This window comes from Maniola jurtina, chromosome 24, assembly GCF_905333055.1.
Source record: "Maniola jurtina chromosome 24, ilManJurt1.1, whole genome shotgun sequence".
NCBI lineage: Eukaryota > Metazoa > Arthropoda > Insecta > Lepidoptera > Nymphalidae > Maniola > Maniola jurtina.
In genome coordinates, this window is record NC_060052.1 from 2973478 (window position 1) to 3000989 (window position 27512).

Consider the following 27512-nt stretch of genomic DNA (forward strand, 5'->3'; position numbering starts at 1 on the left):
TAAGGACGGGTGACATTATAGTAAGGTGGTTTAAAATTTTGAAGTAAAGTGTGAAGTCTAAAGGCCATTCATCAATGGCATCAATTCTACATCTAGAAGAAATCAAAATTAAAATCTGTAACCGTCAATCTTCTGTAGCTGTAAAACCTATGTGATCACAGCTGGTCCATAGAGTTACCAAGCTTCCCCATGGTAGGTCAATGATGTGGATACATAGTCTCGACGCCTGAATCCACTGACTTTATGGCAAATTAGCATTAAATACCTAATTTAAAAAAATCATTTTTCTACCAAAGAAGATGACTTGTCCTAATTTGTCACAATACTCACAATTTTGCAATGTTGGAGAATGAATGGAATTCTATTGAATCAGCTTAGCTTATGTGTCTATGCTGCCATCTATCGTAGCTTCAATAAACTACCACGAAAAGTAAACGTAATACTTTTCAAGCATTCGTCTAATTAGCGAGCCACTTGCCCTCGACTTTAACATGTTAGTTTAGTAGTTTACCGCTAGGTGTCACTTTTCGTTCCTAATGTAAAAAGATATCGCGGTTTGCAGATTCTCGCACGGTTAATTATTACCTTTAGATCAAGTTACGAAAGCATACTTACCTGGCGTAGGGGACACCGTGATCAAGAAGGCGGTTCCCCCAGAGCGAGGCCCTTCCATTGCACTGCGGCTGGGTTGACCTCTGTGATTATCCCTAATGTGGATAACTCGGACGCGTAATTTTTGGTAGTGGGGACTGCGTACGCGCCGTCCCCCCAGTAAACCGTGTATAGCTGCTATGCTTTCATTGAGTGGAACGTATATTTGACTAATATCGATCATCGCGTCGTTCAAGATTATGCATTTTATAATATTTCAGTCAGTAGAAAATGTTGGGGACGATTGACGAATGACATCGATTACAAGTTAAGTTAACCAAGTTGGTGTCTTTCTGGAGTTACACAGCCAATTAGCCAAACCAAACTCTGACGGAGCTTGCAATTTTCAATTTGTTCAGATCATTGATATTGGAGGAAGAGTATATCACTGAGTAGGTGACTAAAATTGCTACATAATCGTACGTACAGGCTCACAGCAATGTAAAAGCCTTTTGATAGGTTGGTACCAAAAGATAAAAAAGACCACATCTCGAAATGCAGTCTATTTATGTTTGACGGAGCAATGAATTATACAGATACTTTTTTCACTGAACTCTACTTAATATAAGCAGACTTGCTAATAATTGCCGACCCCTAGAATAACCAAAGGCTCTTCCAAAATCAATGTGCCGACCTGATTTTTAAGAGGGGTCTCTCCGTCACTCGCTCCATACAAACGTAGTTCCAATTTCATTTGAATATCGAGCAACTAAAGTCCATGAAATTTTGCAGACATATTCTAGAAACTAATATCTATGCCTGTGGTTTGCCAGATTCTTTTTAAAATATTCGGTTTCAAAGTTACGCGGTCTTAAAAATTCACATACAAAACTTTGAGCCCCTGTAATTTTAAAACTACATATTTTTAGTAAAATCTAAAACACCACAGGCACAGATATTAGTTTCTAGAATATGTCTGCAAAATTTCATGGACTTTGGTTGCTTAATATTCAAATGAAATTGGAACTACGATTGTATGAAACGAGTGACGGAGAGAGCTCTGTTAAGCAACTTGATTATCGTCATTTTGGCGTTGACAGGAGCAGTGAACGTCATGTGAGCGTACTCGGAACTAAAATCCTACTACTAGGTATAACCATTGAACAAAACTAAACAACGACTATTATTTCAAACAAAAATCATTTTCTACCTATCCTATATTATACTTATACAATATGCAATCATAGAAAAAAAATAAAAAACATTTTTTTTTTATTCACTATAGGTAAGCGCTTGACCACAATCACACCTGATGGAAAGTGATGATGTGGTCTAAGATGGGATGCGTTTACCTAGAAGGTGCCTATTCACTCTTGTTTTAAAGATACCCGGATTGTAATTGGTAGGAAACACAGATCGCGGAAGAATATTCCAAACCTTAGCTATGCGTATGAGGAATGAAGAGGCAAATCTACATAATTAGCACTTTGGAGATTAGCGCTTTCAAAAAGACAGACATGCATTGATGTAGGGAAATTAAAAATGTTTTGTACTTATAATTTATTTATTTCCTATTTAAAGCTACTACTGATTACATAACTATAATAAATAACTTATATTCTAAGCAAGATAATAGAGAAAGCCAGCGTGTGCCAGACCTTCGTTATATTTTATAAACGCTGAAAGTTTCTATGCGCATCGTCCCTAACACAGGAAGGAACGATCATCGAATTAAATTGAATCATTGAATTGAATTGATTGAATTAAATTGAATATGAAGCTTGGATCGCGGCGGCTTTGGCAGATCACTGGTAACAAAGACGTACAAAATCTTTCGTCAAAGTTTAAAGTCTATTTTTAACCCCCGACCCAAAAAGAGGGGTGTTATAAGTTTGACGTGTGTATCTGTGTGTCTGTGTATCTGTGTATCTGTCTGTGGCATCGTAGCGCCTAAACGAATGAACCGATTTTAATTTAGTTTTTTTTGTTTGAAAGGTGGCTTGATCGAGAGTGTTCTTAGCTATAATCTAAAAAAATTGGTTCAGCCGTTTAAGAGTTATCAGCTTTTTTCTAGTTTTCTTCTAGAAAAGAAGGTTAGATAACCGTTAGGTTCATAATATTATGTCAATAGACAAATGTCAAGCTGTCAAGATGGACGTTGCCTAACTACATATTTATTTATTTGAAAATGATGTTTTGGAAAACTCAAATACTTTGGATCGTCGGGGGTGTTATAAATTTTTAAATTACACTTGTTATTTTATATTTTCTTCGGAATCGTATTACAAATCACATCATGCATTAAATAACGAAGGTCTATAAACTTATTTGACATTGATGACACCGTAACACTTTTAACAAGTAACTTTTGGATAATCTACAAAAAAGTTAATTGTCTCTGTGAAATAAACCCGCATAACTTTAATCATAACAAAATCCTCGTAATTTGTATACTTAGTTACAGAAAAATAAACGATTTAAAGTCAGGTTCAATTATATTTTCCAACACATAAAACTTCACTAAATAATATAGTCACTGCCATGGGTTATCCTCAACCACATCAACTGTTTCATTCATGTTATCTTTAACCTTACGAATCTTCTTTCTGATCATCCTACTCTGCACGGGTCCCTCCACGATTTCTCCTTTATTAAAATCATCAACAATCACCGCTTTAACCTCATTCTCTTTAACCATATTAGGTTGGAGCTCTTTCGGTGATTTTACTTTTACATTCCGTATTGGATAGTAAACATATTTGATTCCGTTAACAACTTTATATTTCGGATAGTTAGGTCTTTTGGTTCCAATACCTAATACTTTATTAGTCCAATATAGATATGCGTTTTGCAGTAGATCTATAATTCCTCGTTTCTTTCGCGATTTCGGTTTGCTTTCGTAGTTAAGTTTTGTGATTTGATTGTTGTTGGTTAGTGATAATGGTTTTACAGCGTTATTGTATCTAATTATAGGTTTGGCGTATGAAATTATCGGTGTTTCCTCGTTGTGGATGTCTTTGGCATATTCTAAGATGGATCTGCTTTGCCATTGACCGTTGGCATCGTAGCCGCCGCCGCCGCCGCCGTAGTCTTGACCTGGATGGAATGGTTCTGTTATTATAGTGTTTCTTTTAGAACTGTTAGGTGTTGGGTTATATTGGTATAATACCTGTAGGCATCCAGGCTCCACCACCGCCGCCTCCTGCAGCCCATCCCTGAACATAAAAAGTGAAAAATTAGTTATGTCTAAAAGTTGTTTTGAAGTTATGGTTGTGCTGTGAAAAACCGTCACAGAAACGATCCAGTAGATTTGAGAAAAATGGAAATGTTCAAATGTTTTATTTAAGAGGGCTCTCTCCGTCACTCGTTTTATACAATCGTAGTTCCAATTTCATTTGAATATCAAGCAACCAAAGTCCATGAAATGTTGCAGGGATATTCTAGAAACTTATATCTATGTCTGTGGTTTTCCAGATTTCTGTTAAAATATTCGGTTTCAAAGTTACGCGGTCTTAAAAAATTTCATACAAATCTTTAAGCCCCTGTAATTTTAAAACTACTTACATATTTAAAAAAAAATCTAAAACACAACAGACACAGATATTAGTTTCTAGAATATGTCTGCATTTCATGAACTTTGGTTGCTTAATATTCAAATGAAATTGGAATTACGATTGTATGAAACGAGTGACGCAGAGAGCCCTGTTAATAAAATATTGTAAGGCGTAAGTTTTTTCTTTTGGTTTTTTTTCTCAGACCAGGACTTTTTCGGAAGTCTTTTAGCTTTAGTTTTAGTTATGAATATAATTTTTTTCATATCTTCACCATCTGCTTGTATATTTTTAAAATTTTAAAACACATGTCTATATTGAAACTTGGATAACATAAATACATATTATTGAATCTTGTTTTGAATTTGTCTACTGGTCGTTAAACTTTTGTTTCGTTTATTTGCTATAGAACTTAATTAAGGCGTTATCTGCTACATGATTCTGTAACATTATTATTTCTTTGGTTTGGTTCATAAAATGGTTATTTAATAATATTATTAATTTCAACATCATACCCCATCACCGCCTCCACCCCCGGCGCCTCCGCCCTTCTTTTCCAAAATTTTCATTAAAAGCATCAGCTGTGAATGGAAAAATTAGATTTATATGTGCAAAGTTTCCGATAGTTAAGTACAAAGTATACTTGCTAGTTATTTATTCTATTTTTAACTGTGTATAAGTATCCAAACAATTAGTCTGAAATTACTCAACGACTTAATTAATTACTAATTTACTAAGAATAATTACTTGATGTATTAATAATATCATCCACCTTGTCAAGGTTTTGCTAGTTGTTTTTATTCAGTAAGTGAGCTCACGAAATATGTGTTGAAATTAGTGTTTCTGTAATAGATCTTTATCTTACCTTTGATATCATGAACGACATCATGCTAAACATCATTCCTTTGAAGGACATCATTCCCATCATCCCCATCATTGCTGGCACCATCTTCAAAATTACCATTAAAATTAAGAGGGGTCTCTCCGTCACTCGCTTCATACAAACGTAGTTCCAATTTCATTTGAATATTAAGCAACCAAAGTCCATGAAATTTTGCAGACATATTCTAGAAACTAATATCTATGTCTGTGGTTTTCCAGATTTCTGTTAAAATATTCGGTTTCAAAGTTACGTGGTCTTAAAAAAATTCATACAAATCTTTGAGCCCCTGTAATTTTAAAACTACATATTTTTAGAAAAATCTAAAACACCACAGACACAGATACTAGTTTATAGAATGTCTGCAAAATTTCATGGACTTCGGTTGCTTAATATTCAAATGAAATTGGAACTACGATTGTATGAAGCGAGTGACGGAGAGAGCCCTGTTAATGACAATCTATACTAAATATTATAAATGCCAAAGTGTTTTTTTGTCTTTCCTTCACGCCATAACTAAGCAAGTAGCAACTAATCGACTTGTACATAGAGATAGTTGAAAGGTGGAAAGTAACATAGGCTTCTTTTTATGCCTAAAATTCGATGGTTTCCCGCGGGTTTCGATTTAAAAACCTAAATTCGAAGGTAGATGTAGGTATCAGTCGAATGCATGAGTGTTCAATACCTGTTTACCTACTCATTAAACTTATCACTCTAACATCTGTAAAGTTAAATGTAGAATTAAGAGATAAATTAGAAACTCACTAAGTGTGTATATAGCGAAATCTAACTCATGAGATACCTAGTATTAAGTCGGTGAAAAGGAATAAAAAGAACTCTCTACATACATTTATCCACGGAGGTTGTAGTTCCATATAAAAACTAGTTTATTAGTTTAATCTTAGAATAAATAATTAACCAATTATCGGGGGTATACTAGGGTGAAGAAGATAGATCTATGATCAAATACATCCAAAATTACCATCATCAATTTCATCTTCATACACATCATAGCCATCATCATCATCTTCTTCTTCCCTCCGTCATCTCCACCTCCATGCCCACCGCCACCTCCACCCTTACGTTTCTTTCTACCCACAAATTCTTCTACTGAAATAAAATCATTATTCGGTGAACTAGTTTTTAACCCCGACCCAAAAAGAGGGGTGTTGTAAGTTTGACGTGTGTATCTGTGTATCTGTCTGTGGCATCGTAGCTCCTCAACTAATGAACTGATTTTAATTAATTTTTTTTGTTTGAAAGGTGACTTGATCGAAAGTGTTCTTAGCTATAATCCAAGAAAATCGGTTCAGCCGTTTGAAAGTTATCAGCTCTTTTCTAGTTACCGTAACCTTCACTTGTCGGGGGTGTTATAAATTTTTAATTTACACTTGTTATATAAAAGAGCATTGATTTTTCACTTCATCTGTACTTTTCAAAGGGTGTTTTGTTTTTTTAATTTGATATTTAAATATTCTAGTCTAATTAGCTCGGATATGCAGCCAGTTTTCCAGTTTAGAAACACACCAAATTCATATCATATACAGTTATAACTCCAATTTAATTCCAATGCTGTGTTAATATCAATAGCTCAAGCCTAATCACTTCATTAATAATTGTTTTAAATTATTTAACCTATCTATAGACTCTTTTATGACTGTCGTATTATTATTTATTGTATAGTTAACTAACAAACTGTTCTACACTTATTTTTAACCCCCGACCCAATAAGTTTGACGTGTGTATCTGTGTATCTGTCTGTGGCGTCGTAGCTTCTAAACTAATGAACCGATTTTAATTTAGTTTTTTTTTTGAAAGGTGGCTTGATCAAGAGTGTTTTTAGCTATAATCCAAGAAAATCGGTTTAGCCGTTTGAAATTTATCAGCTCTTTTCTAGTTACTGTAACCTTCACTTGTCGGGGATGTTATAAATTTTTAATTTACACTTGTTATACTTACCTTTATTGGGTACTAAGACGTCTTTACCCAAAGCGCTGAACCTTATGAGGTGGTTATCAAAAAACTTATCAACAGCCTTGTCTATCATGTATGCTAGTTCCTCAGAATTTTGCCCCACGGCAAGGGAAGGATCTCCACCATCGGCTTCATTTAAAATTTCACTAGTATTCAATTTCACTAAAACATCACAAAACAATTTTTTTACCCTGAATTGAACCTTTCATCTCATCTTATGACGAAATACTGAAACATTTTTTTACACTTAACAGCTCTCCAAAAACTACATGATCATCTAATCTTAGGTAGTAGTAGTCCGGGAGAGTTGAACCGCTTTTTGCTTAAAGTATCGTATTTTCTTTTAAATGAGGCTTAGTGATTTAATTATAATTATAAACAGTAGCTTATGTTATATCTTATGACGAAATACTGAAACATTTTTGTACACTTAACAGCTCTCCAAAAACTACATGATCATCTAATCTTAGGTAGGGGAAGTCCGGGAGAGTTGAACCTCTTTTTGCTTAAAGTATCGTATTTTCTTTTAAATGAGGCTTAGTGATTTAATTTTAATTATAAACAGTAGCTTATGTTATATCTTATGACGAAATACTGAAACATTTTTATACACTTAACATCTCTCCAAAAACTACATGAAAACTACATCTAATCTCAGGTAGGTACTCAGGAGCATCTTCTTTCTCTGTATCAGTCCGTTAGACGTGTATATTGAAATTTGCATGTAAACAATTCCTTATCATTGTTGTTTTAATAACTTAAATGGAACTTGAATTAGATGTATCTTAATTATTGTGAACTTACCAAACTTTACATAATCTCCTATCACTGATATTTCATTGAGTCTGTTTAACTCTTTCAGATAGAGCAACGTCTTTTTTTGTAAACAAGTGTATGATAGATGGAAAAAACATTCAGTGTAAACACCGTTGAATACATTCGATGGATTATCACTTTCTACGTTTTTAATATCAGGTACATTATCACTAATTACTTCTTCACTATATTGAAAATTGTCGTTATTATCTTTGATAACAAAACCATTTATAAACGTGAAATTCAAAAGAATCAGGAATATTTTACTTATATCCATTTCTGGTAAAGGATTGGATTGAAATGAAATACGTAGTTCTAGGTTAACGTTATTTATTTTATTTATGTTTATGGGATTTTAGGTCGAATATCTATGGTGTTTAGGTGAAAACATGTAATTTTGTTGTTACAAGTAAGTAAATAATGGTTTTGCGGTTTCAAAGGGTGGTGTCGTAAAGAAAGCTTTGTTAGTGCTAAAGAGTATAGTGACTTATAGCGATAATAGTTTACACTAATCTACAAATAACAAGCTAATTTTCACGTTCTAAAATCTAGGAAAAGATTATATTATGGTAATTGAAGAATGTTTTTTTAACCCCCGACCCAAAATACAGGGGTGTTATAAGTTTGACGTGTGTATCTGTGTCTGTCTTTGGCATCGTAGCTCCTAAACTTATGAACCGATTTTAATTTAGTTTTTTTTTGTTTGAAAGGTGGCTTAATCGAGAGTGTTCTTAGCTATAATCCAAGAAAATCGGTTCAACCGTTTAAAAGTTATCAGCTTTTTTCTAGTTTTCTTGTTACTTTTTTGAAACAAAAAGTTTCTGAGGCTTTAATAAGTAATTCCCTCGACATGATGCTAATAATTTGGATAGAATAACAAAATGAGCTGATAGTCGTTTAGAAAATTTTGTTGCGCCATTGTTAAGAAATGTTAATTTCACTTATTCTATAGAAAACTCTTGGTGCAAAAAAAAGTTACGAGTAGGTCTGTACAATCGCTGGAAAGAGTTTTTGACCGCAAATGCGGATCTTGAATGAAATTATCTTCTTACATTGAAGGTAGAGATTTAACAGGGCTCTCTCCGTCACTTACTCCATACAATCGTAGTCCCAATTTCATTTGAATATTAACAGGGCTCTCTCCGTCACTTACTCCATACAATCGTAGTTCCCATTTCATTTGAATATTAAGCAACCAAAGTCCATGATATTTTGCAGACATATTTTAGAAACTAATATCTGTGGCTGTGGTGTTTTAGATTTTTCTAAAAATATGTCGTTTGAAAATTACAGGGGCTCAAAGATTTGTATGTCAATTTTTAATACCGCGTAACTTTGAAACCGAATATTTTAACGGAAATCTGGAAAACCATAGGCATAGATATTCCGGAACGTTTCTACAAAATTCCATTGAGTATGATTGGTTAGTATTCCAATGAGAGATGAACTACGTTTGTATGGAGCGAGTGACGGAGAGACCCCTCTTAAAGGTCATTTTCAATCAGCTTTAATAATAAAACTACTAAAGAAATAATGTATATTTTTATAATATCTATCCTAAGAATAATAAGTAAATAAAAGTTGAACTTATGTAGAAAAGTATTTATAAATTAAACAACCATACATAAATATTAATATAATATTTTAGATACAATCGATTTAAATATAAATATTTGGTTTTATATAGGAAAATTAACTCAAGATAATATAACAATTAGAATTATAATGTAAATATCTTTATGTACCTATCTTATGGACATAACATTTTGAAGCAGAAAAATATACTTTTGTATCACAGTTATACTGCGTTCGAAAAAGATCGATTTCTCAATAAATTAAATAAAGAAGTAATAATACAGTGTTCAAGTAAGTACTTAATAGGATTAACGTGCTCATAGAAATATTAGAAGTAAAAGTGAAAAAAAAAAACGGTGGGAAAATGAAAAAGGAAAATTATACGAGTAAAACGAAGAAGAAATGAAAATAAGGAAATAACAATTAACAAAAACATAAATAACAATTACTAAGCTAAATGCCCATTACATGAAACTCAAAACTTTAACACGCCACATTTTAACTGCAATAAATAATTAACATCAACAAAGAAAATGGCAAGATTAATAAATTAATTAAGTCATACAACACATAAATAAACCTAATTGTAAATCTTACTAGATAATAGTTAATGTGACATTGAATTTGTACCTTAAATTAACGAGTGGTTTATAAAAAAAACTATAGGTATATATACATCTTGTCATATAGCCAAGTTTCGACTACCAACACATACAATATGTTTGATAAGTAAGCTGATCATAGGAACTCTCAACGTTGCATCCACACATTCGAGTTTGTATGAAGGAGAAAATTACTAACGTCATTAACTCAGACCACTGGGTCTAGAAATTTATTTTTTGCCTATAGTTTCTCTTTATAATATCGTTGAGAATTCAGAAGGTAAGTAAACTAGTTTTTTTTAAAGAATATTAGCCATGCTAATCATGACTAATACTCCCCTTTTCCCCTTCAATTAAGCGTAAAGCTTGTGCCAGGAGTGGGTACGACAATAGTGCAACGGGTGGGGTTTGAACCGCCGACCTTTCGGAATTCAGTCCGCTCTTCAACCGTTGAGCTATCGAGGCTCTAATGATAGATTCTGATGGGATTATGAAAAATGGATAGTAAATTGTGATGAAACCACCGACTTTCTTGCTAGTTCTTCTCGGTAGGAACGGCATTCCGAACCAGTGGTAAATTATTTGACGATTCAAAAGTCTATTTGAACAAAAATCTGTTCTATTCTATTCTATGGGATAACCTAAATCAATCTAACTTATAATTATTTGTAGTATCGTAAGGCATGTAACTGTTATAGTTATTGTTGTAGTTAGTGTCATACGCTCGTCTGTAGCCGCCATGGTGTCCATGGTCATGCTCATGCTCATGGTGTTCTTCATGGCTGTGAGAATGTTGATGTGAATATTCAGGTTTTGTGATGATTTCGTACGTGGTAGATTTGTGGCCTCCGCTTCCCTTGAGGCCCACTATTGCAGAGAGCAGAAGTGACATCAGTGCAGTCATCAGTGCCTTCCCAGCTAGGAGTGCTAGGGCTCCTAATGCAGCGGCAGCTAATGTACCTGGAAAGAAGTTTAATAAATTATTTTAAGAACATTTTAAAGATGCCTAATTCAGGTAACTTGACTCTTTCATTGCATTGCATAAAAGGTAGAATGATAAATTAAAGGATCTAAAAGACCACCGCATTATTATTTGATTTTTTTTTACCATTATGGTTTTTTTTTTATGGAAAAGATCTCAACTTTTAGCTATGTGGAATAAGATGCAGCAAGTGACCCTAAAGTGGTTCCGTGCTTTCATGAAGTTTTGAATTTTTGCGGAGCTCAAGACTGAGAATATTGAGATGCTATTGACAATATGATTTGTCGTAGGCATACATTTTTATCGTTTTAGGTTAATATTTAGCTACAATCTTGTTCTTATTATGTTAAATTAATGAATATTACACCATTGTATTTATTGAAATAATAATGTAACACATAAAGGTTTTTCTTTTCAATGAAACATAGTACCCATTGTCTAATTTACTGATTTTATCTGATATTGGTAAAAATATTCCCAACCCATTTTCTAAAAATAAATAAAAAACAACTATTATTACCTTTCATCATCAAAGCAGCTGCAAGTAAGGCACCTCCGCCACCTTTTCCACCACCAAATCCGCCATCTTTCTTCCTCCCCGTAGACTCCTTATCAAACTCCTTATCACCTTTAGCCATATTCAAAGCTTTCTTCGATGTCTCAGTATCCAATAGTCTATACCTCAATGAATGTCCATCCAAATAGTTTTGCAATCGATATAAGAGAAATCTGTTCAACTTCTCTTCAGGTTTTCCAGGGAACTGGCGTGCTAATTCCACGGCCATTTCTTCTGGACTTGTAACGTTAATCTGATTTTCTTTTACTATGCTAAGTCCAGGTAGTAAATTGAGTTCATCGCGAGAACTTAGGTCCTCTAGAAAAGAGAGTACGTGGATTTTCAAACATTTTGGACTTAGACCGTTATTGCATTCTTTATGCAACGATCGTCCACTCCTTTCAGTTTTGGATGCATTAGTTTGTTCTTCATCTATCCTATTCGTTTCAATTTCTTCAGCGTACAAGGGTCGGGCACATACAATCACTGCTATGAAAATCACCGCAACATTTCCTTTGAACATTGTATCACTTTTCACCACACTCTACCAAGCTTTTTCATTTGTAACTAAAACTAAATCATTTCGTTGGTCGACACCAACCTACTGGTAGACCTGATACAATCGGAATTCGTTTTATACCTTCAACTTTAATAGTTATAAAAAGTAAGCAACAGAGCTTGAAAAGATAAAAGGAATAAGTTCGAACGAAGTATTGTGTTCGATAGAAATCACTACTTTCAACTTCAACCGGCGAATCGACTGCCGTGGAGCCGCTGAAATGGACATTATACAAGTACACTGGAAGAGGTTATCCCATCACCCTAACCACCCTAATATTATAAAGGCGAAAGTTTGTGTGTATGTGTGTGTGTGTATGTTTGTTACTCCTTCACGCAAAAACCACTGGACGGATTTGGCTGTTTGGAATGGAGATAGATAATATCCTGGATTAGCACATTGGCTACTTTTTATCCCGGAAAACCAAAGAGTTCCCACGGGATTTCGAAAAACCTAAATCCACGCGGACGAAGTCGCGGGCGTCAGCTAGTACATAATAAGTGTTATTTTTTGTGTTGATTCTAAGCCGCGCTGGCCACCGAACGTACCGGGAATTCAAATTGACATTGTGTACAATAGTTTCCATCTTGACACTATGTCGAAAGATGTCTAGACCTCCATTTAGCGCTTGAATGGAGAAAATCAAGTGGCTTCATAAACAGGTTTTCAATCGGAAGTCCAGCGTACCTACTTAAGGTCAGTGTGTGGAACACTTAATGGAAAAGTCGAAAATTTCCGTGAATAATTTTTATCATTGGATTGGATTGGAGCACAAAGATACTATTATGCTTTGAAGCCATAGTAAAGCCTTTCAGTATTAGCAGAGGAAATAATTTTCTGAGCATTTCGGTCATTTTTGATGTTATAGAAAGCGATTTTGGGATTACATCATTATTTTCTTTGAAAATCTAGTAATATTGGTTTTTTTTCCTTACCATAAAGCTCGATTATTTAATGGCAGCTTTATTGCTACTACTGTCTAGCCTATGGGCTAATAAGTAATATTATTCTAGCTTAAACTTCTACTTATGCAATAATGATGATAAATAAGTTGTTTAGCCTGTCTAAAAACAATACTAATACTGCAGTGAACAAACACTATGAAAAGAACAAAAACACTATTTTTAGTAGATTTTTAGCATAAATATATCTGTCCGATCCTGAATGGATTAAACTCGTCTGGAAAATGATTTTATAAACGAGTTGCCATTACTTCGAGATGATCATCACCATCGATCCATCGCCGCCGCGCTGGCTCACTACTGAATACGAGTCCTCTTTCAGGTGTGGCCGTAGTCTACGCTGAGAACATTATGGAAAACCCTTGCATGCAGGTTTCCTCACGATTTTTCCTTCATCGTTAATACAAGGGCACTACCTAGAACATAGGTAACTCCGAAAAATTAGAGGTACCTAAGTACCTAAATACATACTTAATAGTACATGAAGTTGAATTGGGGTAAGTAGACACCTTAACAAGTGTAAATTAAAATTTTATAACACCGCCGACAAGTGAAGGTTACAGTAACTAGAAAAGAGCTGGTAACTTTCAAAGGGCTGAACCGATTTTCTTGGATTATAGCTAAGAACACTCTCGATCAAGCCACCTTTCAAACCAGAGACTTAGAATTTTTTCGGTCGGTGAATCGGTTCATTAGTTTAGGAGCTACGATTCCACAGACATACACAAGATATACACAGATACACACGTCAAACTTATAACACCCCTCTTTTTGGGTCGGGGGTTAAAAATACTTATCTCCACTCCATATTTTCGTGTGTTTGCGCTGGCCCTAAGTGAGCATCCAAAATCAAAATATTTTTTATTCCATTAAACTTTTACAAGTAGGTAGGTACTATTAAATCGTCAAATGCTCGCATGGCTAAGGTTTGGCCCGTCCACGAACTGTATTTCCTAGCAATTACAATCTGGGTATCTTTGAAACAAACACTATTGTTTCAAAGATTCTTGTTTCAAGAAGATTGTAATTAGTAGGAAACACAGTAGGTAGGCATCTTCTAGGTAAACGCGTCCCGTGTTAGGCCACATCATCACTTTCCATCAGGTGTGATTATGGTCAAGCGCTTGCCTATAATGAATAAAAAAATGCATCTACCACTGCCTGGTTCGGAATGCCTTTCCTTCCGTATAATCCGTGATCACTACTCCGCTAGAGATTATGTGAAAAGCCAGTAAAAGTAATATTGATGGATTTAGCTGATAAATAGTAAACAGGCCGATCTTAAAAAATGAAAAAAGAACCGTACTTTCTCGGTGCATTAGAGGGAAAGGAAAAAAAGAAAAGAAATCGGGTCGTGATGCCGTCTATAGCAAATATTATGGTTTATTTGTGTAAAGAGAGCATGTTATAATGAAGAAAAGCTTTTTTATTTAGCTTACTATCCGATGCCCGCGACTTCGCCCGCGTGGATTTAGGTTTTTCGCAATCCCGTGGGAACTCTTTGATTTTCCGGGATAAAAAGTAGCCTATGTGCTAATCCAGGATATTATCTATCTCCATTCCAAATTTCTCTCAGAATGCGAAGGTTTCAGATTCAGAGCACAGTCCGCCACGCTGCACTGGCCAAGTCGGATTGGCAGACTTCATACACCTTTGAGAAAATTATGGAGAACTCTTAGGCATGCAGGTGTCAACGTTAAAGAAAGTGATATTTTATTATTACATTTGTGTTGTAACACTGAAAAATTTGAAGTAAGTAGCATAATTCTTCGAGATCGAATCTCCGACTCAGGAGGAGTAGGGGAAAAATATGCTTAGGTACTATACAGCTTTATTAGAGAGAGTAGGCATATTTTTTCACCTTTTTAAGTTAATTAATTAATCAATTAAATTATTTTTAGGTCGACTTGTTGGCTAGATTTATTAGGCTAAGGTCAATAGAGCGTACCTTACTATTTTGATTTTTCTCAGACTTATTTTCGACAAGTGTAAATTAAAAATTTATAAGAAAAGAGCTGATAACTTTCAAACGGCTGAACCGATTTTCTTGAATTATATCTAAGAACACTCTCGATCAAGCCATCTTTCAAACAAAGAAAACTAAATTAAAATCGGTTCATTAGTTTAGGAGCTACGATGCCACAGACAGATACACAGATACACACGTCAAACTTATAACACCCCTCTTTTTGGGTCGGGTGTTAAAAATTCAACCCTTTAAAGCGTAAAATAGGGATTTGAAATATGTGTAGTCCACACGGACGAAGCGGCAGGTATAACCTAGTTATGGTATAAAAATTTATGCAGTTTAAGAAAGAGAGGTAAATGACAGATACACTTTTTAAATTATATTCATTTATTAGTACAGTGCAAAAATTTTCACAAAAAAATAAAATTAAGCCAGCAAAATAAAACAAAAAATTAATAACAAACAAAATCATAGCATATCGAAAAAAAAATTAAAAGGAGAGGGTAAAATTTGCGACATTTTAACCTAATATAAAAAGGTAATTTATTAAAATATACAGTACATAAAAATGCAAAATAATTACATGTTATATAAATACATAGGTATATTTATCAATGAACTTTGGCTTAGCTAAAATATTAAATATACTATTAATATGTACTTGTATAAAATTTTATAGTTAAAAGTATATACTTATTATAAATATTGTTGTAAATATATGTCGATAGATTAAATAAATAAATTTACAAATATATGGAATAAATAGTAATGTAGCTACATACAGTAAACATAATTAGATAACCCTAATTAAATATAAAAATACAAATATAGGTATATATTATAACTAAATATAATAAAACCAGTCTTATAAAAGTATTACAAAAATAATATAATATTATAATTTAATATGTTTATATTTATCACATATTTAATACTGTTTCTACATATTTTTTATTATCATAAGTACACAAAAATAAAATGCATTATAAAATGAAAAAAGATTAAAATCTAACAAAAGAGTCAAACAAATCCAAAAATGAAATAATACGCAAATCATAAAAAATTAACTAGTTAAATAACTAAAGCAAAACAAAAAAACTGTGTTTAAATTACCTTGTATTGTCAATAAATAAAATAAATTAATCATTCGTTCACCCATTCACAACTTTATAAATTAAATTCACAACTTTATAGATTAATGATTAATTATTATTAATCTTTTGTACATATTCATGAAATGCATTATAGTATTTTTCATAGTATCCATTCATCCATAAGTCATTTTATTGAGCGCTAGCAGAAACATTGTATGGATGATATAATAAATGTAAATAATACATTAATAGATATTAGATACTAATAGAAAAATAGGAATAGTAATTTAAGAAATCACTCATTGAAGACTCACTTTAACAGGGCTCTCTCCGTCACTCGCTTCATACAATCGTAGTTCCAATTTCATTTGAATATTAAGCAACCAAAGTCCATGAAATTTTGCAAACATATTCTAGAAACAAATACATATCTGTGTCTGTGGTGTTTTAGATTTTTCTAAAAATATGTAGTTTTAAAAATACAGCGGCTCAAAGATTTGTATGTAAATTTTTAAGACCGCGTAACTTTGAAATTGAATATTTTAACAGAAAATTCTTTAACCACAAATCTGGAAAACCACAAACATAGATATTAGTTTCTAAAATATGTCTGCAAAATTTCATGGACTTTGGTTGCTTAATATTCAAATGAAATTGGAACTACGATTGTATGAAACGAGTGACGGAGAGACCCCTTTTAACTGCCGCTGTATCTGGCAGCCAAAGGTTTTGACGAGGAAATATGAAGTGGAATGATCACAATGGATCGGAGACGGTCAAAGTTATACAGGGCGTGCATAGCCCCAAAATAGCAGAAGAAGCTACTTAAGAAAAAGTTACTGTTGATAAAACAACAAAGTCAGTAACAAGAAATATTTGGAGCGAAGATCATAAGCATTGAGACACTACTCGAGAAAATACAGTAGATAGGAAATGAAGATGGAAGCTCAAAATGCCATTTAATTGAATGACAACATAAAAATCAGGGTCCTTAAATTAAACATTAATTGGGATGCTGGGACGCAGTCTTTTAGACAAAGGAATAAATGCAGATATACAATACGAAACAAAATGATAGAAATATAAAATATCTTAGGAAGCAAAGCAGCGAAGGCTTTTGATATCGAACAGGCAAAGCCAAAAAATAATGAAGAAAAACAGATAGATATTCTTCGAAAATATATAAAAATATCACTCAAACTGAGCAGAAACTATCTTAAACACGATTTCTGTAATTCAAGCAATTAAGTTGCTAAAATAAAGACGCAATAGGAAGCAAAGTTGAGAAGAATGGATAAAGAATTGAAAAAGAAGATTACTAAACGGCCTCAATATAGATTTTCTTTGAAAATATAATATAAACATCTCACCCAAACAACCTTCTGTCGTAAAAATCAACTAATTAGTTTGTACACAAACTTTAAACTAAATTGGCAAATTTAAGAATAGCGGTAGGTATTCTTTTCACAATGTTTCATGTGAAAAAGAACAGCATTACCTACTTTTCCACCTGCCAATTTAGTTTAGGGAATGTGTGAAACCGAATTATCACCAATATGCCAATAATGCGCTATGACCTGTTCAACTTATTATATCTAACGTCTCCTGATCTTCAAATTCCTTCCATATCCCGAATGTCCATACCCCCCAACATCTTCATGTGCTGTTGAGTGTGAGTGGGAGTGACTGTAGACAGGCTTGGAAACGATCTCGTAGGTTGTGGATTTGCCACCACTGGTCAGAGACTTCAGGCCGATGATCGCAGAGAGGAGAAGAGACATGAGAGCTGTCATCAACGCCTTCCCTGCTAGCAACGCGAGGGCTCCAAGACCCATGGACATCAGGGTTCCTGAAAATAATTGACGCACGAATTAGTCATAAAAAACCATAAATAATTTATTTCGCATGTAAAAGTGTAAAAAGTGTTCATTTTTTGATTCATAAATTTTCAATCCATTTAATGTAATTTTATTTAATTTTAGATTGACTAATATAAATGTAGGTTCAGCTCAAACAGCTAGGAACTTAAAATACTTTTTTTTAAAGAATATTAGTCATGAGTAGTATGGCAAATATTCTTTTTTTTAAATACTCCCCTTTGGGAACGACAATAGTGCAACGGGTGGGGTTTGAACCGCCGACCTTTCGGAATTCAGTCCGCTCCTCAACCGTTGAGCTATCGAGGCTATTTGGAAACATATTCGGTATACCTCCTTAAGAAAGGATTTTCAGAATTTCTACCCTAGTGAAGTCCTGTCCGAGTCGCTGGACTGATTACCTGAAGAAGATGGCGGGGGGTGGGTGCATGAGGCAGGCGAAGGACTGTGTTTGCTGTGTTTGGTGGCGCGCTCTTGGAAAGGCCTATGTCCAGCAGTGGACGCATATAGGCTGATGGAATGAATGGAAGTCCTAGGGGATTCTTAAAAACCTAAATCCACGCGGACAAAATCGTTGGCATCATCTATTCGATACAGAGATAGCTTGTACCCTTAATCCTGTAGACCGGCATAGGCTACTTTTTATCCCGAAAAATCAAAGAGTTCCCGCAAGATTTTAAAAACCTATCACACATACGTAGTCGCGGGAATCATCTAGTAATAATCTTAATGATGACAAAGTAATAAAAATATCTAGTTCTAATGTAACTGAATTATAAACACATTATATGGAATGATCTAAACATATTACTCTCGATATGTGAAATGATTGCAGTCGCAGTGAAAGCTTCAGATTAGCGTAATAACATTATGCTCATCATTGATATAATTATTTAGAAATCTATATACTAGTCTATCATATTCATGATCATCGACAAACTAACAAACTACTCTGCCTGAACAAAGGTAAACTTAGGAAGGTGGTGGGACTCATAACAGGGCATAGCCCACTAAACAAACACGTTTTCGTTATAGGTGTTACCGACAGTCCTCTGTGCAGGGCCTGCATGCAGGTCGATGAAACACCGACGCACGAGCTTCTGGAGTGCACGAGCGTGGCAGAACAACGAGAACGCCATCTGGGATCCCCAACCTCACTTCATGAAGCCCTCGGCAACCTGGGCGGTCTACTCGGCTTCTGGAGCGAGCTTGGATGGCTGGAGTGAAGACTTCGGCGGAGAGAGGCAACGCACGCACAACAGACGGAGACGTTTAAGTGCGGAAACCAGCCCAGAGAGAAGAACGAAAATTCACCATCATCAGATCAACCCATCGCCGGCTTATTAAGCACCAGTCTACTTCTAGAATGAGAAGGAGTTTTGGCCATGGTCTACCACGCTGGCCAACTACGAATTGATAGGCTTCACCTTTAAAACATTGTGAAGAACTAACTCTCAGGCATGCAGGTTTACTCACGATGTTTTCCTTCACCGTTAAAGCGAGTGATCTTTAATTGCTTAAAACGCACATCACTCCGAAAAGATAGAGGCAAGTCTTCTGGCGTAAGAGCTTGCAAGGGCCAAACCTTCGCTATTTTATAAAAGCTGAAAGTTTCTCTGCGTATTATCTCCAACACATGGAGGAACGATAAGCAACTATCAATTTCGGATCATGGTGGCTTTGGCAGATAACATAAATATATAGATAACAGATCTCACTGTTTTCTTCTCGTGTTTTTTTCTCACAAACTAAAAGAGAACATAGTCTTAACTTTTATTAGAATCTCATAAAACCGTACTATCTTCACCATCACTTATTAAAACGCTGGAAACGTTTTCAGTTATTCCAAATTGGACCCTATTTCGATATCACGAAAACAGCTTTTAAGTTTACATCCATAACATCAAACAAGATCATTAGATAGGGCAGAAACAGAGCATAGAAATAATAATGGCAAAAATGACACTTCTTAATGGCATGGTGCTTTACTGTTTTCCATTGACAGTGAATATACCATGGTGAATTAATATCACGCCTCTTTCCTTTGCATAGATAATCATCATTATAATTTACTAGAGGATGCCCGCGATTTCGTCCGCGTGGATTTGGATTTTTGAAGATCCCGTGGAAACTGTTTGGTTCTTTAAAACTTAAAAAGTAACCTATGTCCGTCCCCGGGATATAAGCTAACTCTGTACTAAACGTCAGAATCGGTTAAACTGTTGGGCCGTGATTTATCTTGTAAAATGTCGGAAAAATACCCGAGAACGGAACCCTCGGTGCGAGAGCCTGACTCGCACTTGGCCGGTTTTTCGAACTATTTGCACTAGCTCATTACCACTCCAGCTTCGCAACCCGGTGAGCTATGTCGGTTACTTTGGTTCTCCTACGGATCTCCTCATTTCTGATTTGATCACGTAGAGAAACTTCAAGCATAGCTCTGAGCTTTCTTATGAGGCCCATAGTTAGCGACTACGTCTCGGATACCTGTATACAGGATGTTTGGTAATTAGTGTATAATGACGACACGTAATTACCAAACAACCTGTATAGTCTCGTCATAGATGTACAAGAAGTGAGCAGCCTTCGTCGTTGTTTAACGTACTTATGCATAGTTCTCTGACAGGAATATTCTCATAACAACGGGGGAGGTGTGGTTAAACCTTATTTCACCCTCCTTTTTATTCCACCACCTGGGTGAGTGGCGTACTTCAATGTTTGCCACGAACATGCAAATTGTGGAACCGAATCCCTTCGGCGGTCTTCCACGTTAGTACATAATAATTCAGTAATTGAATAATTACTTAATAATCTAGTGGGAACAGTTCCCACTAGATTTCTACATGGGGTTATTCAAGGGATGGATCAGCAAATTCCTGAAAAGCCTGCAACGCATTGGCGGCTCATTTTGTGCTGAAAATGTCCATGGGCGGCAGTGATCACTAAATACTAGATGACACCGCTGTTCACTATTATTTACCCACTAATTGACACACCCCGGTTTCGCCTGGGTTGGTTTTATTCCACACATAAATATGCATAATATGCTATATTACGAGTACAATACAATATAATATTATATTCGATCGATCGATATCGATTTGCTGTTACTCGTTGAGAAGTTCTGTCATCTAGATCCGAATCTATTCATCAAATCGTCACTGAATTTACATCACATTTACCTGATAATACAACCTTTGTAAAAAAAAAATTGTAAGAATCGGTCAATATTTAACAGAGTTAATGAGGAGATCCGTAAGAGAACCACAGTTTAAAGTAACATCGATAAATAGGTAATATGATTCCCTATTCCCAAGGATTCCTTTTGCTTTTCGAGATAAAAACTATCCTATAGGTAAATTGAGCCTGAGTATAAAAATAAGTTATCCTACTAATACTGTAAACGCGAAAGTTTGTACGTATGGATGGATGTATGTTTGATACTGTCACGGAAAAACTACTAAACAGATTTGGCTGAAATTCGGAATGTAGATAGACTATACTCTGGATTAATACATAAGCTACTTTTTGTCCCAGAAAATCACGAGTTCCTACGGAATTTTTAAAAACTAAATCCACGCGAACCAAGTTGCGGGCGTCATTCAGCTAACTTATATTATCACACTAATATTATAAAGGCGAAAGTTTGTATGTGTGTGTGTGTGTGTGTGTGTGTGTATGTTTGTTACACCTTCACGCAAAAACTACGGGACGGATTGGGCTGAAATTTAGAATGAAGATAGACAATACCCTGGATTAGCACATAGGCTACTTTTTATCCCAGAAAATCAAAGAGTTCCCACGGGATTTTTAAAAACCTACATCCACGCGAACGAAGTCGCGGGTAGTAATAATTAAATCCGTCCGTTCCGTAGTTTCAGCATGAAGCGCGCACAGACTAATTGAAATCGAAAACTTAATTGTGGCTAATTGAGATCGAAAAGTAAGTTTTTTTTTTTTTAATGTATGTTTTGCTGGCAACCCTCCGACATGGTTATCGGAGACTTTGTATAGCTTAACACGGCATTGTAAGATTAATTGACGCTCAATTATAATATTATTGTGTGGTATTTTGTACGACTTGTACTAAAAATTTCTTTATTTCTTGACAAAAATACCAAGACATTTTAAGTAAAAAAATTGGTCGATCAAAAGTCGTTAGATTTAAAGCTAACCATAAGTTTATGATCATTTAAAAAAAAACCAACGTACCCTTCATCATAAGAGCTGCTGCAATCAAACCACCCATGCCACCCTTCTTGCCACCGCCGAGGCCACCCCCTTTGCCTCGAGCCTCCCCAATAAGTGCCCTAGCTTCCTCGGTCGCTCCATCATCCAAGAGTCTCAGCTTCACTGAGTGATTATCCAAGTAACTCCCCAGTCTATACAACAGATATTTATCCAACCGTTCATCAGGTTTAGACGGCATCGCCCTGGCCAATTCAGCTGCAAATTCCTCAGCTTTACTTCCATTTTCTTTGACCTCTTTCACAACACTTATCCCAGGCAAAAGGCGCAATTCGTCCTTCGAACTAAGCTTTTCAAGCATAGATATAGCTTCAATTTTCAAACATGTTGCACTGAAAATCCCGTTCGGACACTCCTTGCCCATAGCTCGCGCCGTCGACTCGATCGAAGGTTCGACATCATTCAATTCCACATTTTCAGGATTCGGCAAAGACAATGCTGATACAGCATTTATCGCGAAAATTAAAAAAAAATATGACATATTTTTTGCGAACGCGTCCGTATACAAACGATTGCTGTTTTACTTTGATAAGAATTGTATTTCGTTCTGCTTTTATATGTCTCACATAGTTTAATGATTAGTACCGACTATGCCGCGTCCATTATATTTTCATAGAACGCTGATTGCAAAAAGTTTCATGATAAGTAAATCGAATTTGTGCTTTCAGGGCTTTGATTTAAAGCTTGTTTTACATTTTCCGAATAGTGCTTCGGTTTATTATCGTAGGCAGTCAGTAGAGGCAATTGGTAGAGATGCAACAGATATACTTTTAATTTTCAAACCTTTCTGAAACGAAAAATTTTGCTTGTAATTTTGATTCGTTTTCTAACTGAGCTTCAATTAAGTAAATTAAAAATTACTGTACAGCCTCTGATTTATGACTTTTATGGTAAAATTAATATTATAAACTAGCTGATACCCGCGCCTTCGTCCGCGTGGATGTAGGTTTTTTAAAATTCCCGTGGGAACTCTTTGATTTTCCGGGATAAAAAGTAGCCTATGTGCTAATCCAGGGTATAATCTATTGCCATTCTAAATTTCAGCCCAATCCGTCCAGTAGTTTTTGCGTAAAGGAGTTACAAACATACACACACACACACACATACAAACTTTCTCCTTTATAATATTAGTGTGATGATTATTATAAGAAAGAAAATTGAGTTCTAGGGCTCAAAAGTGCTTTCTTACCTTCTTTTAATATTATCGTGTGATAAAGTCTTCAACACTGATTACTTTTCAACGGGCATTAAACTTTGCTGACCATGATATTATTGTCGTCATTCTAAAATAGACTTAAAGAATACGATTAATAGAGTTGCTTTTTGATTTCAGGATATTTTCAGCGCTTATTTTAGTCCTTTTTCCTGAGTGTAGTATAAAGTAAGTCTATTTGTTAGAATATTTTATTTACTTATCGAAAGTAAGTTCTATTCGGAAAGTTTTTTATTGTGAACAGATTGGTTTTTTTTATCGGTTGACTTATTGTATAATCTACTTAAATTATGTAAACAATTATTACTTCAGTAATAAACCGCATGTAGATATTTTTTTCATGACAATTTAGCGATAAGACTGAAAGTTGAGCTTATAGAATTACCTACTTCAATCGCAATTGTTCTCATTAGGTAGGATTTATGGTATTTTAGCTGCAACTATGTATTTCCATTAGATTACAACATGGGGTTATGGGGCGGAACAACAAATGTCTGAAAGGCCGGCAACGCATTGGAGGTTCCTCTGGTACTGCAAAAGCGGTAATCACTTAACATCAGGTGACCCGCCTGCTCGTTTGCTTGCTATTTTTATTAAAAAAAAAATATGCATTTTAGCAGTGATAGCCTAGTAGATAAGACCGTCTCCCATCCGTTTCCTATTCGGAGTGTCTGAAGTTCGCTCTCGGTAATGCACTTTCAAACTTTTTGAAGTTATGCGGGCTCTTAGAGTGAGATCTATAGAGCGCGCTCTGCCTTTGCTTAGACTTAAGACAGAGTTAAAACGAGACAGAGCTATATCTCTCACATAAATCTGTCTCGTTTTAACTCAATCTTAAGTCAGAGCAAAGTCAAAGTGCGCTTTATAGATTTCAGCCTTAGAATAACCACCCGATGCGCGTTTAATTATGTAATTCTATACATATAACTAGCTTTAACGATAACCGTACCTCAAAAGGAAAAACGGAACCCTTATAGGATCACTTTGTTGTCTGTCTGTCTGTCTGTCTGTCTATCCGTCCGTCCGTCGTGTCTGTCAAGAAAAACCTAAATTCACGCGAACGAAGTCGCGGGCATCAGCTAGTTAAAAAATATTAATTAAGTAATTTGCGAAAAATAACTTAATACAAAATGTTGATTCGCGTTTTTCACACATAAAGCATCTCGCTTTTGAGAAGTATGTTCCGCTTGCAATAATGTTGATTGCAAAAGCATATATTTCACGTTCAACTTAAAGCGCCCATGGAGGGCACTCTTAACTTATGTCCTTAGCTTTTTCTTCGAAGTCGGTAAAAATACTGAGTTACGGTTGACGTGTCTATTAGAAAGACGCGACATGGAAGCGACTCGCTTTCTGGATCCAAATTATATGATGTGACAATTTTGATAAGCGAAATTGTAGTTCATTTGCTATTAAAAGAATGGGAAGGCGGGGCCGTGGATACTTGTAAGTACTTTTTACCGACGTGACGTTAAATACTTAGGAGCCTAAAACACAAACATGGCAAAACGGAAGCGAGGCGCGACGGAAGGTAAAACATGTCTAGCGCAACTCATAGAAGTTGTAATCGAGAAGGTTAAATACTTAATGGTCATTAAACTCTATATTATAAGCAGAGAGTACTTTGTAAGGTGGTGATAAAAAAGAATACCCGGCTAAATTGGTTTTGGGCTCTTCTCAGACTTGGGCGCGTTTGGAACCCTCGTAGCTTAAGTTTTAAGTTAATTACTAATTATCACCACTACATCATTGTTTGAAAGTCAGAAAGTATACAATAGTACACAATTTGATTTTGACTTTGACTTTGGCTGACTCTTTCCGGTAGGAAGGGCATTCCGAATGCAACCACTGCTGGCTGGAATAGCATTTGACAATTCAAAGGGATAGTTAAAGACTTGGAGATTAATGGATTAAGAGCCAGCGCGTGCCAGACCATCTTCATTTTATAAAAGCTGAAAGTTTCTCTGCGTATTGTCCCCAACACAGAAACGATCAGCGACTATGAAGTTTGGATAATGGTGGCTTTGGGATATAACAGGAAATAAAGGTGTAAAAAATCTTACGCCACTGTATAAAGCCTATTTTTTTATATTTTCTTCGGAATAGTATTGGAAATCAAGTCATGCATTGCCAAACACTTATTATCGTGGCAACTTCTCCTGGCAAGTGGAAATCACACATTTTTATCATAGAATTATCATGTTTTTTATTTTTAGAACTAGCTGATGCCCGCAGCTTCGCCTGCGTGGATTGGTCAGATCCCCTGCAGCATCAGGATTGAGGAGTTGAACTCCAAATTTTTTATGAAACAATGTCGCAAAGTTCCTCTATCGATTAAAAAAGAAATGACGCAAATCGGTTCAGAAATCTCGGAGATTTCGGTGTACATAGATAGAAAAACACAACTCCCTTTTTAAAAGTCGGTTAAAAAAGTAGCCTATTTTACGCCCTGGTCAATCCTCTACTTGCCTGTGAAAGTCCCGTCAAAATCGGTTCAGCCGTTCCAAAGATTAGCCTTTTCAAACAGACAGACAGACAGACAGACAGACAGACGGACAGACAGACAAAAATTTTAAAAACGTGTGATTCAGTTATGGTATCGTTCAAATAACCATATGAGCTTAATATGAGGTAGTTATTTCGAAATTACAGACAGACACTCCAATTTTATTTATTAGTATAGAATTTCGGTGCGCCCATTAATTCATTACAGCAAATATTCTTTAATTAAACATTGCTAAATAGACCATGCGGTGATAGAGATTTCGGCGCTCGACTTTTCAGGGGGCCGGGGTTCGATTCCGGGAGCTCAAACTTTTCGGGTGCTTTCCTTTAAGGGTGAAGAAAAATATTGTGAAGAAAGTAGAACTCGGCATACTCTGGCTCCAGACAGTTTTCCATAATGTTCTCAAAGGTGTGTGAAGTCTTACCAATCCGCGTCAGCGTGGAGGTCTAAGACCTGAACCTTTCTCATTTTGAATAGCAGAGTAGCAATAACATTAGCAGTGTAAAGCTTTAGTGCAACAAAAACAGAAACCTACATAGACGAAGAAACAAGAAGCAATACAATTATTGCGCTAGAGTGCAAAGGCAGCCTTATAACTAAAGCTCTTTAGCTTCAACCTTTACAGGCTGAATCGTATTTTTTGGACGACCAACAATAGTGCATGGGTGCAAAGGCGGCCTTATCACGAAAGACTCTTTAGCTTCAACCTTTACAGGCTGAATCGTATTTGGAAGAACAACAATAGTGCATGGTTGCAAAGGCGGCTTTATCACTAAAGGATCTTTAGCTTCAACCTTTACAGGCTGAATCGTATTTTTTGGAAGAACAACAATAGTGCATGGTTGCAAAGGCGGCCTTATCACTAAAGGCTCTTTAGCTTCAACCTTTACAGGCTGAATCGTATTTTTTGGAAGAACAACAAGTTTGCTTGGGTGCATAGGCGGCCTTATCACTAAAGGCTCTTTAGCTTCAACCTTTACAGGCTGAATCGTAATTTTTGGAAGAACAATAATAGTGCATGGGTGCAAAGGCAGCCTTATCACTAAAGGCTCTTTAGCTTCAACCTTTACAGGCTGAATCGTATTTTTTGGAAGAACAACAATAGTGCATGGGTGCAAAGGCGGCCTTAACACTAAAGGCTCTTTAGCTTCAAGCTTTACAGGCTGAATCGTATTTTTTGGGAGAACAACAATAGTGCATGGGTGCAAAGGCGGCTTCATCCCTAGAGCTATTTTAGCTTCAATCTTTACAGACTGAATTGTATTTTGAATTATTTACAACAAGTTAGCTTGGGTGCAAAGGCGGCCTTATCACTATAGACTCTTTCGCTTCAACCTTTACATGCCGAGTCGTACTTCGATTGCGATTCACATGCGTAAAGTCGACGTAATATGCAAAGGTTTACATTAGGTACGTGATGCCTCATCCGGAAACGTAATTTAGATGAGTTACGTTTGTGTAAAAATTGATTTGATATGATTATATCAAACGCTGATATGGACATAATACAAGTACGCTGGAAAAGATGAGCCATACAAAATGACAGTTATATTTTGT

The 27512-nt window shown here is 35.5% G+C and overlaps 4 protein-coding genes, 1 long non-coding RNA gene and 1 other non-coding gene across 6 annotated transcripts; 1 reads left to right on the top strand and 5 right to left on the bottom strand.

The window, feature by feature from the left end:
• Positions 1-607: 607 nt before the first annotated feature.
• On the top strand, positions 608-769 carry LOC123877919. Its single transcript, XR_006798703.1, has one exon. It is a non-coding gene; the product is annotated as a U1 spliceosomal RNA (small nuclear RNA).
• A 2284-nt stretch (positions 770-3053) lies between these two features.
• On the bottom strand, positions 3054-3815 carry LOC123877515 (the record flags this gene model as incomplete). The annotated part of the gene is made up of 2 exons (XM_045924317.1): positions 3054-3687; positions 3761-3815. Coding segments are annotated over 2 exons (618 nt in total), but the record flags the coding sequence as incomplete, so codon positions are not given.
• An 878-nt stretch (positions 3816-4693) lies between these two features.
• On the bottom strand, positions 4694-6102 carry LOC123877595. Its single transcript, XR_006798626.1, has 3 exons — positions 6005-6102; positions 5008-5091; positions 4694-4723 (listed from the first exon to the last, which is right to left on the bottom strand). It is a non-coding gene; the product is annotated as an uncharacterized LOC123877595 (long non-coding RNA).
• A 4533-nt stretch (positions 6103-10635) lies between these two features.
• LOC123877516 lies at positions 10636-12050 on the bottom strand. Its single transcript, XM_045924318.1, has 2 exons — positions 11492-12050; positions 10636-10949 (listed from the first exon to the last, which is right to left on the bottom strand). The coding sequence occupies exons 1-2, from the start codon at positions 12048-12050 to the stop codon at positions 10636-10638; spliced, it is 873 nt and encodes a 290-aa protein (XP_045780274.1).
• Positions 12051-17618: 5568 nt separating this feature from the next.
• LOC123877564 lies at positions 17619-22740 on the bottom strand. The gene is made up of 2 exons (XM_045924381.1): positions 22201-22740; positions 17619-17960 (listed from the first exon to the last, which is right to left on the bottom strand). The coding sequence occupies exons 1-2, from the start codon at positions 22715-22717 to the stop codon at positions 17707-17709; spliced, it is 771 nt and encodes a 256-aa protein (XP_045780337.1). The 5' UTR covers positions 22718-22740; the 3' UTR covers positions 17619-17706.
• Positions 22741-26551: 3811 nt separating this feature from the next.
• Positions 26552-27175, bottom strand: LOC123877517 (36.4 kDa proline-rich protein-like). Its single transcript, XM_045924320.1, has one exon. The coding sequence runs from the start codon at positions 27173-27175 to the stop codon at positions 26552-26554; it is 624 nt and encodes a 207-aa protein (XP_045780276.1).
• Positions 27176-27512: the final 337 nt, after the last annotated feature.